The sequence below is a fragment of the Anabas testudineus genome, chromosome 19, assembly GCF_900324465.2.
Source record: "Anabas testudineus chromosome 19, fAnaTes1.2, whole genome shotgun sequence".
NCBI lineage: Eukaryota > Metazoa > Chordata > Actinopteri > Anabantiformes > Anabantidae > Anabas > Anabas testudineus.
In genome coordinates, this window is record NC_046628.1 from 14735701 (window position 1) to 14749474 (window position 13774).

The following is a 13774-nucleotide window of genomic DNA, read 5'->3' on the forward strand; positions in this document are numbered from 1 at the left end:
GTGACATTTTAGAGGAGTTTAGATGGAACACACGTGGGTACACAACGTTTTGGATCTGATTGAGAGATCAGAGTCAGAATTTCTGCATCACTCTCTGGGGAAAAGATTAAGATGCCAATATCCTAGCCCCCATCCATTGATTTGACATTTACCTCAACAATGACCCACAGTTACAAACCACACCTCCTGAAGCTGATGATGCAAACCAGCCTCTAATTTTCCACGCTGGTGGAAACACAGGTTAAGCAACACTCCACAACAGTGGCCTGTGGCCAAGAAGCATTGCGAAAGCGCCCATGCAGTTGACGTCCAGCGGGGAGTGGACACAGAAGGAGAGGGAATGAGGATGTTCAGACGGCTGCTGAGGCTGAAACTGGGCATATGGAGGGTATGTGTTCTTTAACCGACTTCAAAAACCCCTCCTATTGGGAAGGAGACTTTGATGGGGGAGGAGGTTTCTTGGAAATGCTGCAGCACTTGGTGCTGGCAAACAGATGTTGCAGACTATCACAGCAGTGGAAGAAGCTCATGCTTTACAGCAACAGCATTCATGGCTCCCTAAAAGCCAGAAAGGGCCCTTCAGGTGAGGTAATTACCCAAGAGACTGTACTGCAAGGCAGGCACAGACGAAGGCTTTGAGGTGTAGGGACGACGGATGGCGCCATGCGAATGTCAGAACAATACCTAGTACGGGCTCTGAGGAGGGGAGGGGGGCGTTAGGAGGTAGCTGAGCTTTGCTTTGAGTCATTCTTTGCCAAAGGACTGTAACAACTTTTCTTGAGGGAGGGGAGGAGGGCTATTTACCTGGGGCGTTGTGGAAAGACTGTGAACGTATTAGAGGTCGCCCAGGTGAAGTAATGTCTGCACTCAAGATGTCTCCATTGGGACACGGTGGAGAGCCACGTACTCCTATGGTTGGGTTAGCCACACTGAAGTCTAAGACAAGAGACACACGTGCATGAGTAGATGCCCATGCACTAATGTCTGCACACACATATGATCATGCAACAGTTAATCACACATGCAGTGAGAAAGTCTTTATACAGTTAATACACACGTATTTAGGGTTATTTCATGGACTGCAGATTTTCATAAAGTTATTTTAAATAAGCATACAGAGTTTCATTCACTTCACATTCAGAGAATCTTTAATCTACTCAAGCATCAAGCACCTAATTAGCCAGTTTCCCCTTAATGGGTGAATTAAGTTAATCAGACCGGACGTTAAGACTCACCAGGCAGAGAGGTGGATGAGTGTGTTCGAGGAAAGGTGTGACTGTGCAGATTGGGCTGGAAAAAAAAAGCACATCTGATGAAACTCAGTCTCCACTTCTATTCATTATTGACAAATAGTGAAATGTTCTATCACAATATGTTCTGTTGTCTCTGAAGACGATGTGAGTCAGCTGCAACACAACAAAATACTTTGCAGGTTTGATCACCATCACTGATACACAGATGAGCAGAAGCTCATTCATATTAATGGGGTCCTACTGTAGTCGACTCGACAAACCTCCAAATCCACTGCAGATGTTTTCACATCCCCTCATTAGCTGACTTTGACATGTAAAATGTGCTTTCATAATAAAACCCATGATAAAAAAACAAGTATTATAATGTTCAAACTACATTAAAACAGATCTGTGGGGGGCCGGGAGGTTTCAAATACAATTTAACCTATTATTTGTATAATAAAGAAACCAGAGAACGGCGAAACGTCACCATAAAGTCGGTGCCACAGAACCGTCAGTGTGCTCCTGCTTTTTCTTGCTTTATCTTTCTTGCCTGTTGCTCAGATTAAAAGAACTATTTTTGTGGCTTTGTGTTTTCATAGAAGGCGCTTCCTTTTTTATGGAAATTTTTTTTAACTATAATCCTGTTAACTAGCAAATCTAATTAACTTGACATTGTTGAGAAGCAAAGAAACTATTAGTGGCTTGGCTCTTTGACTGGCATTGAAATATCAACATCCTTTAGATTAAATTATTATAGAAACATTTATGTTTCCAAGAGGAAAAATGCTAATTACTGTAGAGTTTCACAAATCACCACATGTTGCACACTTATCCACGGCTCCCAGATTCTTGATCCTAGTGATTTCGGTAATCCCCTGACTACAATAAATCCTCGTTTCATGAAGACAATACTCAGTTTTCATTTAGTCTTTGGTTTGTACCTTGGAAAACTCCATTTTTAGACTCTTACTCTTTTACAAGCGGCAGGTACAGGAAACTAGTACAAGGACTGCTTTCTTTTAAACAGTGTCTCTTCAACAAACTTGTGGAATAGTGCAGAGCAGAGATAAACAGTTGAGTCTCTGGGCTTGTGGGTTTGTTCCTGACTTAACTAGCTGAGTCTATTTTTTTGGCTGTACATTTGCTGGGGGAGGCAGCCACAAATGTTCGTGGGGGTGTGGTCCATGCAGAGCTTTTGATTAGTCGCTGCAGTGAGGCCAGGGGAGATTTGTCCACATTGGCTGAGGGTAATTATGAAGCCACAGGGGCTGAAAAAGGTAGCTAGCTGGTAGTAGGGGGGGTACCGCTTTTACTTGTCTCTTGTCATATATGAAACCTCTCCAGCATTTATAAATACATTATTTTATTAGAGGACACAAAGAGATATTGTTCTTTGTGTTTTACAAAGTGGAATATATGCTGGCAGGACAGATGCTTATTTCCCTAAAGCAGACCAATTAGGCCTTTTCGCTTATATCTTGTATAAGTTGGCACTGCTCCTAACAACTCTTTATTTTCCTGGAATTATTCATTTTACAGTTTCACAGAATCTTGGCTTAACAATCCAAATATAACATAATTTTAACCATTAAACATGGGCAGATATGCTGGAAAGTTCATTATAGTATAAGAACTGGAAAGGAATTGTGGTTGTGGGAGCAACTAAATGTGAAAAGAGGAGGTGTGGGGTATGTTTCCATAAATCACAGGGTTTTTATGACAGTTGTTTCAGTAACATTATGTTCTAAATTAAAGTGCTAACTCAGGTGGCTTTAAGAACACTTAACAAACCTTAGGAGTGACTGTGGACAGTAAAGAGATCGCTTTTCTTCCTTTTCAGTGTAGGAAGCACAACTCTGCAGCTTTCCTTTTGCACTAGATTTATGAATCTACATAAGTACATAGGGGGGAAACACTATAGCTGATGTCACTTCTGACAATCAGACAGCAACAGTAAAATCCTGTTACTGCTTTGTCCTCAGCTAACAGTGCAGTGATGAGGATTAGTCGAAGGGAGCAGATGCTGCTGCTAACCTGCGAAGAAGACAATGAGTTAACCCCGTTGTGGAAAGCAGGCTGGGGCAGGCGGTGGTTGCCAGAGTGGACCGGCTGTTCTTTGGCCATCAGAGCTTTGGCCCGTTTGATGATGTCGCCCATGCGGTGGATGAAGCCCTCCTTCTCTGATGGCAGGATGAACTCATTGTGCACCTTGAAGACAGAAGGGTAGTGGTGGAGGATGTTAGCAATACCACATTATCAAAATACTCCGAAGTAAACAGAATAAATATTATCTGCAAAGTGTTCAGTTTAAAAGTAGTAAAGAGTGTACTAATACATTAATGTAGTATTATATTGATTCTACCTGCTCAAAGTGGAGCCACTGACTTTATGAGAAGCAAGCTAGTTAAATGAATTAAAATGCATCATATGTTTTTTATACATGAAATTGTAATCTGCAATGTTACTAAATACTAGTTGTTAATACTTGATAATAATCACAACATAATGTAGAGTGGAAATATATTGTAAAGTAAAACTGAAACTCAAGTGTTTGTAATTTGTAAGTAAATGTACCTTTATCCTTTGTAAAAGGTGTATTTGTAAGTATAACAGAAATACTTACATATAGATCTGAACCCCACCACCCTCAGCTAATGCTTATTCTCAGAAGAAAGAAAAAACATAACTCTCCTTATATAAAATCCACAATACAGCAGCTTGTTAAAGGAGCTTTTGAGTTTTGCATATTCATGCAGTTCTGAGTTTTGCTGTGAATTGTGGGTTGGGGTGTGGTGACTGTTTCCTGTCAGCATGGCATAATTCAGCTCATTTAAAACTCTGTACTGAGAACCACGGGGGAGGCTGTGATGCCAAGTGCCCCTGCTGCGCCAAGACTCAGTAAACAAAAGCCCACTGTGTTGTAAGAGTCAGAAAAACAGTACATCCAGTGAACAAAAAGTGCTCCTGCACACACTGCCTCTTCATGCCTTCCTTACACCCGCCTCCAGCCTCTAATAAAGACAATAACAGGAAGGATGTGGCTGTTTACCTGCGACACTCACTTCTAAGTAAATTAGATATAATATCAGTCAGAGTTAGGATTGACAAACAGGATCGTTGACTGGTACCATGATGAATCATGTGTACATTCAGCTGGGATAGGGGGAACTCCCCGACTTATCAGCTGACACAGTGAGTATATTGATTTATTTCTGTAGAAATCCTAGAGGGTTCAAGGAGGTTAACTCTCAGATTATTTGCATTGTTAACCCCTTAAAGGCTCCTTTGTTTCTCCTTAGGCAGCCTGCAAATCATCTTAATTATTCTACTCTGACAGGATCATATAATGTATCAGCTTCTTATAGAGGCTATATGAAATAAACAAAAATCAGCTGTCATCTGGTGTCTATAGAGCCAGTAAAAGTCACGCTAATTTCAGGAGTATATAAAATACAAATTTCATTTTGATTTCACTTACGACATCTCATTTAAAGTTATAGACTGTATGCATGTGGAGTGTACTGGTAGCCTAATAATTAGTGCGTATGCCACATAACCACAACATCCCTCGTTCAAGTCTAGCTGAGGACCTTTGTTGCATGTCACGCCCTCTCTTTCGCCCCATGTTTCCTGTCTGACTCCCCACTTTCAAAACTACCCAATAGAAGTTAAAATACTCCTTTATTACTGCACAATTTAGCATTTATCATCAAGCTATTGCTGACATGTCCACAATCAATACTAGGTAACATAAGTTCACTTTAAATGTAGAGGGCACTCTGAGTTTAACATGTATTTATTTAGCTATTGTGTGCAAATAGATCATTCCTGTTCCTATTAATATGAAATCTAGCCGTTTCTTAGAGACTGTACTTGGTCTTATTTCACAGTTACAGCTAAAAAAAACTAAAGTAAACTGGAAAAATTCCCAGACCAGAATCATCACCAAACTCTAATCAGTTGTTACTTTCAGTACTCTTGGCAGCTAAAGTAAACGCGTGTGATAAAACAAAAGAAGTCTTCATTCTTTAAACTTGATAGTAGTGTTTTATTATTGATATTGTAAATCTGATACCCGCTCTTTATGGCCTGGTCAATGACTAAACAATGCTTATGACTAACCATGACGGCAGCGATGTCCTCGGGGTTATCTCCATCCAGGTCGAACTTGAAGGTCACCATCTTGTCATTGTGTGTCTGCAGCTGACACTCCACCACACGGTCCACTTTATCAGAGAGCTGCAGAGATGTGCAGGGATCACTGGTATGAACAGGTGTCGCTTTACCCACAGAAAAAATGCTGAATGATGGGTTTTTGTACATCGGTGTGTGGGTGTGAGTCTACTAAGTGTATTTGTGTGCATTATACTCTACTACTGTATGCAAATATGATCTGTTTGTCTCTGCTTCCAGTCCAAACATGCTCATAAACGACCACAGAGTGTCCTGATCAGAAGAACAATGTATTGTGGTTGCTGGGGAAGAACATCTTAGCTACTGATAATCAGGGTGGAGCGTCACCACTCACTCATAAATAAAATGCCTCCGCTAATTCAATCCCTGATTTATTTGTTTATGATGTGCGTAAATAAACGAGTAAATTGCGGTGTGGTAATTAAAGAGTACTGTTGATTAATTGTACCCCTGTGATGCGCAGCCTTGAGCGAGCCCTCCTCCTGAACAGTTTCCCAGCAGTTCGTCTGGCAGCTGTTTTCTCGCTCTTCTCTGACAGGCCCTCATAGCCGTCACTCAAGCCTGAAGTCACATCAGAGGCGTAGCTGCAAAGAAATAAGTTATACAAGCTACTGGTTAGAAACTACGCCCAAAAAAAGCCACTAAAACATTTCTCCAACAGTAATTTCAAAGTCAATTTATCATCTACAACAGAAGCGTAAAAGGAATTGAATATCCGTCATTGCTGGTTATCTTGGCATCACACACAATTATAAGCAGCATTCTGCAGTGCGAAATGAAGTCTTGATGTGTTCCAATGGCATGTCTCTGGGGTGTAAATATTGAAACAAACAATACAGTTTAATGAGGCTTGTTCAGAGTCTATAGGAAGCTGGTGTCCATCCAAATGTTTAAACAATTAACGTGTTTCTGAGAACTGGAGAACATTCATCCTATTTTATCAAACGCTTTGGTTCAGCTATTTGCGTCTCCTGGGCCTGTTTGGGTTGCCGTGGCCACAGACTCCCCTCCGTCCACCTCTCCAGCACAGTCTGCAAACATTAACAGGCCAACTAGTTGGCAGCCAACTCTCCCTATTTAAAAAACTCACCCACACAAGTAACTTTAGTTCAAAGCTAAGCCGGGTTTCACCTTTAAGCACCCGCTACGTTTTTGTGTTGGTGTTGCAGATGATCCTTCCTTCTGCTTTGTGATCTCTGAAAGTCACTCTGTTGATCAGTAATCCAGGGCTTTTCTCAGAGGAACAATTGCACAACTGGGAACATGTTTTAGATCCTAAATAGGACAAGTCTAACTTGTTTTGAAACATGATGCTCAACAAGTCCTGGCACATCAAATGTCAATCATACAGACAAACCACTGTGACAGCATTTAAGCTCATTAATTCATTTTAATTAATTGACAGCTGTTTTGACCATGGATTAACAATTTAAGTCAGAATGTGCCACTTTTCTTTTGTACGTCATTATAAACTGGGGTTTTGAACGTTTAAATAAGCAATTTGAAAATCTTGAGGCCACCTTGGGCTTTGATCATCGACTAAACTATTAGTTGATTAACAAAAAAATAACCAACAGATTTATCATTCACAAAAACAAACATAAGTAATAGCTGCCACATCTGTGCATGACGACAATATGATTCTGAAATGTTCTGGTCTGGTCAAAAGATGGAGGCCAGATGAAAACGCGTCAACACACACACGAGCACACACTACGTACTTGAGCTGTGTCAGCCCTCGTGCAGAGAATAAAGCTGCTGTCTCCCTAACACCCACCAACATGGAAAACAGGGGCCTCACCAACTTCTGAGACCCAGTCACAGAAAAACCTGCTAGGGTGCGTTTTACTTCACTGCAATAAAAACAGAGAAGGGCCTGTCGATTGCCTCAAGCGTGTTGTCGCAGCCCTACAGATGTGGAGGAGGAGGAGGAGTTACAGAGGAAGATCAGACACTTCTACTAGGTTCACATAGATTTTTAGGTCTTTCACTAAAATAAAGACCAGACTATTGATCTCCACTGTTCTTTGGACGGCTAGAAAAAGAGCAAATAAGGCTATAGGGCTTTACCTGTCCACAGGGGAGTTAAAGCCACTCGGGGAACCTGAGTTGCCTTGTTCTATGTTGTTGGAGACGGCAATACTCTATAAATGGAAAAAAGGGAAGTGGTAAGATGAATATGAATAAAAGCAGCATCACAGCTTTATTAGTAACAGATCTCCTTCAAATCTGTTCCATTATTTTAACGTGTTAACCACAAAATTCCTTAATATGCTTTGATAAAAACAGGCATATGGACTTTATGGTCCCAGCTTATAGAATGACTGAATCATCATAAACACGACACGTGCAAAACATTATCACATTTTGAGTATGTTAGCGTGGCGATGTCAGTAGTAGCTTAAAGCACAGCTGTGTCTATATATAGCCTCTGAGAGCTGCTAGCACGGCTGTAGGCTCTGGTAGTCTTGTTGAAATTAGAAACTACATCTGCAGCCATGTAACTGTAAAATGAACCCATCTCTTTATTGAGGAAACTCACTGAGGGAAAGCGGAGGGCTGGGATGGGGAAACTGTTTACAGTTGGACTGTCAGTGTGCGTGGTGGGGGGGCTCGTGGGCATGTGGAAGCTGCCGGCCTCCAGGGTATCCTGAAGCCCAGAGGAGCTCAGATAGCCGTCCGTCTCGCAGTCAGCTGTTTCAACAAAGCACAAAAAGCCATTAGCATGTGACCAACTGTGTGGACTGACACAAGCTGTACCATACACAGAATGTGCACAGAAACAAACACATCTGACACTAAACTAAGACCCAGCACACACACAAACCCTCATTTAGAGGTTTCACTGTGGATTAGCTCGTTCTGGAGACACACAGGATATGATGGATATAATGAGACAATATTAAACCCCTTCACTAGGACCCCAGAGAGATTATTTGTGTTGTTGATTTACATGGAACCACAGAACTGTTCCATAGCTACAGCACAATCACACAAACACAGTGAAATAATACGGACTAGTTTGGGTAATCACAGTCTGACATTTCACTGTTCACCTCCCATGTGCTCTGAGATATGAATGGCTCTTTCTTTTGTACAGCTGCAGCAACAAACATTTGTCTCCAGAGTTTAGGATGAGATGTTACGTTAAGCGGCTCACAGTTAGCAGAGGACAGGCTGGTATGGCGGATGTGGAAGTGCTGATCTGCCTCGGGCTCCTCTGGCTCCGCTGGGCAGTTGGAGCTGACACCGGAGTCCACAGAGCTGGTCACGGGGGACAGCATGGCGGCTGGGGGCGTCATGGCGGGAGTGGGAGACTCTGCAGCAACAGCATCTCTGACTTTAGGTGAAAACAGCTGAGGCTCTGGTTCTTCCTCTATGGCTTCTTGCTTCTGCTTCTTCTTCTGCTCCTCCGCCTGCCGCCTCAGTTTCTCTCTCTGCCGCTTGATGGCCGTCACCCTGTCCCGTATGGCCTTGGCCACAAGCTTGAAGTCTGCCTCGCATACAAAGCCAAGCACGACCTGCATAGCGACATACAAACATGGTCAAGGCACAACATGTGTATAAATCACGTTTGTTGACTGCCTACACTCAATGAGCTGCCCGGGCCAGCGGTGACATCAACAGTCAGTCCTTTGATGTGTGTAAAAATGTATGAAACCAACACACATGGTCCTTCTGTGACACCCAGTACAGAAGAGTGGGACGCTCAGTCTGACCTTGCCTCTCAACACATTGTCAGATTACAGCAAATCAGCAGGACTTGATGTCCCCTGCTGATACAAAATTTGATCTTGATGAAAAATACCACAAAGAGATAAACAAGTAATGAATTCTGGCTTGCATTTTCATTAAAAGTGACCTCTAAGAAGGGTTTCTGGAGGACATAAAAGCCTGTTTCGGAACAAGGAAGAAAGCCATTATATTATTAAAGACGTGACCTCGGCTGCTTCCTGAGACACGCTCTCACATTTCCAACCAGCGATGATTAAATGTTGAACTTGCCTTTGCCACACATGGCACAGCGTGTTCTTTATGGGCTGGAGCACATTTGAGTGTTTCTGTCATAACAGTGTCATAAAAGAACCATAATGATGCTGGGGTGCATTACTCAGGCTGCTTTTACTGTCCGGGGTCAAATGTCAAAGAGTGATAACTCAAAGAGAAATTTTCATTCCACCAATAATGTCAGATTGTGTGATATGATATTAGTTAAGAACAGAATATTTGAACATCTCACCTACATCTACTGTAATCTAATGAATTTGTGGGCTGGAAACTGGTGCTTAACTCTGCTATAAACCTCAGCAAGCATTACTGTATGTCCAGTCGACCCTCCTCTAACAAAAAACCCTATAAATCAAGATAGGATTAGAATACAGAGAACATATGGGGGTTGGTTTCCTCTATCGGTTGATCTGGAATCAATTATTCAATTTCCTCACTAATAGCTGCTACAATCTGCGACAGTAAAGTTGACCTCACAACATACTGTTCTCGTATGTTTGCCTACCATCTCCTGAGCCACCTCCTCAGGCACGTCTTTGTAGAGCTCAAAGAGAAACTCAATGGCGTTGTTGTCCTTGTACTTCCCGTGGAGCTTCTTGGTGTCGTCCATGCGCAGCCACAGCTTCAGGCCCGACTTCACCATGTCGTCCTCCTCTGCCAGCTCCACATGCACGCCGTTGTTCTCTTGGAAAAAGGGGTGATCCAGCAGATCCTGAATGGTGTACCTGCAAGGAAATCAGTAAATTGTTGTCAGAGACTTGTGAAAATTATTAGACAGATTTAGAACCTAGTACATACTGTGTCATTAATAACTGTCTACAGTTCTGGTTCACAAATAGCTTCAAGGCTTAGAAACAAATTAGCTTTTGTCCTTCAGCATCTACTCATTGAGCATAAACACAAATCACTGTGGTAATGACACAGATTGGGCCTACAAAAGCAAATTACGATGAGAACAGGAAGTACAAAAAGAGTTACAAAACATGCTTTGTATCAGGCTTCTATGACCTTGTTTCACTTATTTACATGCACATCTGAAACAGATGAAACAGAGAAAAACATTTAAAATACTTAAGTCTAATTACACACTAAAGCTGAGGCTTTTGGTGAAGTTATAGAAAACTATAAATGATGCACTCGAATTGCAACACATACAGTATTGTACACATTTTCCCAGCTTGTTTTAGTAGCAAATCCATGGAATGATATGTTGGGGAGTATGACAGTGTACTTTTACCTTTCATCTTTGTTCATACGGATGCATCCCCCAATGATCTCCTTCAGTTCAGGGACTTTGACTTTGTAGAAACTGTCAGGTTTTATTCCCTGTAGGAACATTCAAAAAAAGAATACTGAGTACTAAGAAAAGTACCAGAGGTGCTTTTTTGACAGTTGTCTCCCTTTTGAACTAGACTGGTGCTTTGTGCAGAATAAGTGATCAACAATAACGATCTCTTCCTTGTGCATTTATCCTACACCTCGCCTGTTTGCAGGAAGCAACAGAAGACAGAAAACAGCCCGTTCCACCTGAGCTGCAGGTTAATGTCATCCCCTGATTTGTGACATCTGCCACTAGCCAGCATGACATTTTGCTCTGCGATAATGTCAAGGAGAGCAGAGGAGCACAAAAAGCTAGAGCACATGAAAATGGAAAAAACCCAAGATGTGTCTCCATCATCTGCAGCGTTAGCTGACAGAGAATACTCAGGCAGGAGTCAGCACTTATAGAAAATAAGGGAGGTTTTTCTAGACTCTATCATAAGAATGTACACAGATTACAGCAGCGTTCCCATCCAAGTAAAAACACAGATACGAAAGCAAAGAATCGAGGTCAAAAAGATGTTTGGCCTGCTGATACCCAAGCAACCAGCTGATGTTAGGTCAAAACACCCAAATGATTAGATTTAGCAGTGAAGGGCTGAGGGATACGTTTTGTTACTGCAGTTAAAGACTGACATCTCGCACAGTTACTGTTATGATCATAAAACATTTTCTCAAGATATTTTCACTTTCTCTGCAAGTGAGACAAGAGACAGCTGCAGGAAAGTAGAGTTTGGTGTGTTTGACTTTTCCTTTTGTCTTTACTGCACAAAATGTTACATAACCACCCTATAATCCTATAATCTACATAGTGTTTTCTAAAAAATGTCACTGTCACACCGATGAGTGCCAACACAAATGCAAAAGCTAAAAAAGCTGCAGTGCTATCACAGAAATGCTGTTATCTCATAGTGCATGTGAAATGTGATTTGGAGGATCTGAAAAGAAACACAGAGGTTTCTTTGTTTAAGTAAGTTGCTTCAGTGTCCTCACAGGCACCTTCAGAATAAATCAGTTTTCCCTCAGTCCAAATCTAATTTGTGGCTCTGCTCCTTTCCTGTGGTGACAGAGCTCAGTTAAGATCTTGAGAAATATGCTGTTGCTGTATTGATGTTGTTTAGTATATTGCATTTTAACTTTATTAAAGAGACTTATTTTAATAATGCCAACATTTGTTTTATACTTGAAACAATTCTTTTGAGCAAATAGAAAAGTAAAGTGTGGTTATTTCTTCTAACTAAATCTAAATGCGACCGCGTAGCATTATATTATACTTATTTATATAAGTGTGTGGTGGGGAAACGTCTATCGCTGTTTTAACATAATACTGTTCATGTGCACAGTGAGATTCATTAGTTATAGTAACTTTTGAACCACTGGTTCCACTTGAAACTTCCATGAAAATAAACAAATGATATGTGGCTATGTAGTTGGGCTGTTGGAATGTATATATATTTAAAAACCCCACTATAAATCCTTTAATGACGGACAGATAAATCGATGGTGAAAGTAATAAAATATATGCAGGAAGTTCTGCAGGCACTTGAGGCACCCCACATGAAAACAGCATTTCAGTGTGTTCTACCTTTAATACGTTAAGCCGTATTTCTTACTCTAGGCCTCATAAATGGAAAGTGACATCAGGTACAAGTCGGTTAAGTAAGTAAAAAGTTACATAAAATTTATAGGTCAGTTAATACCATTGTAAAAAAAAGTGTCCCAGCTATAAATCAACAGATGCTGTGGATACTAAACATAAACAACTCATAAAAAGCACATCTAGTATGAGATTTATTAAATTTTGCTGCATTATTATTATGTTGTCTTGTTTGTGAAGCAGCCAGAGGCACTTTAACTTTCAGCTTTCGTCATAGACGCTTTGCTTTTGTAAGAAACAGGCCTCTTTGTGGAGTCAAGAGTGAGACACACTTTCCAAAACATATAATTCTACCGTCGCCTGCTCTTGCCCACCGTGGCGTCATTGCTGTATTTGGCACCCAGGAGCAATTAGAAATATGGCAGCCTTACGCCACTACTGAAATGTAACACTCTTAAAACTGACTATACTTTTTTGCATCATTTTTCTGTATAAAACTTTCAGATACAACCTTAATCCAACATCACTTTATGTGCTGTAAGTGGGTTCTGGGCTCGGATTCAAGCCCTGGTCATCCTTAGACAGATATATGCAGGAAAAAAATATTTAATTTTCTAATGTATCTGTTTAACATTTTAATTGAAGAGGGTATTTCCAAGTGAAAATGATCAGTTAGATATTTGGTCTGGACAAATGTGCATTTCTACATCATGCACTCCGACCTTGTAATGGACAAAACTGAGCCTGTAATAGACAGAACAAGGCGTTCACTGCATGTGGGCCCCTGTTTTCCAAGAACGCAGGCTATCCACAGGTATGCACAAGATATCCTGGTTCCTCTTAGCCTAATTCCAGTGTGCACATGGAAGAAAGTGAACATGTGTGGACAATTACATTAAATACAGTTTAAAACATGAGCTGGTCCTCCAACCCTTACTCACACTGGTGACTTTGCGGTAGATCTGAGCAGCATTTTGGCACTCGGAGTACGGATACTCAGAGGTGGCCATCTCTAGGATGCACATTCCGAAGGCATAGACATCCACTGCTTCATCGTACTTCTCCTCGTACATCTCTGGGGCCATGAACTCAGGTGTTCCTGTCAGAGACAAACGTCAGCAGATATTACATTATTAATAAATCATGTAATACCTTGTACCTTCTCACTACCACTCTCTACTGTGCACAGGTGACACCAACGAAATGTAGACCTTTAACAGGCTTTTTCAAAAAGAACGTTAAAATTAATTAGAGTTAATTAGAGTATACAACCTTAAACCAAAAGAAATAATGATTAATTCTGCTTATTTTTGCTCAACAGGAATAAACAGGTCTTTTTATTGCCTCTGATGACTGACACTCCCTGCACGTATTTACAACAAGCAAGTTCCCACTTAGTACACTTAGTAATTAAACTGCT

At 41.1% G+C, this 13774-nt stretch overlaps 1 protein-coding gene across 2 annotated transcripts in view; it reads right to left on the minus strand.

The window, feature by feature from the left end:
- wnk4a (WNK lysine deficient protein kinase 4a) overlaps positions 1-13774 on the minus strand; it is a 32887-nt gene that overhangs the window by 5430 nt on the left and 13683 nt on the right. The window contains exons 5-15 of one of the 2 annotated variants that reach the window (XM_026350660.1): positions 13296-13453; positions 10675-10763; positions 9943-10162; positions 8590-8950; positions 7972-8123; positions 7500-7573; positions 5878-6013; positions 5358-5474; positions 3270-3443; positions 1236-1290; positions 805-936 (exon numbers count right to left, since the gene is read on the minus strand). In XM_026350660.1, coding sequence (XP_026206445.1) covers positions 805-936; positions 1236-1290; positions 3270-3443; positions 5358-5474; positions 5878-6013; positions 7500-7573; positions 7972-8123; positions 8590-8950; positions 9943-10162; positions 10675-10763; positions 13296-13453 — 1668 coding nt within the window. The remainder of the gene's footprint in view (positions 1-804; positions 937-1235; positions 1291-3269; positions 3444-5357; positions 5475-5877; positions 6014-7499; positions 7574-7971; positions 8124-8589; positions 8951-9942; positions 10163-10674; positions 10764-13295; positions 13454-13774) is intronic. The other variant, XM_026350661.1, reaches the window with a different exon arrangement.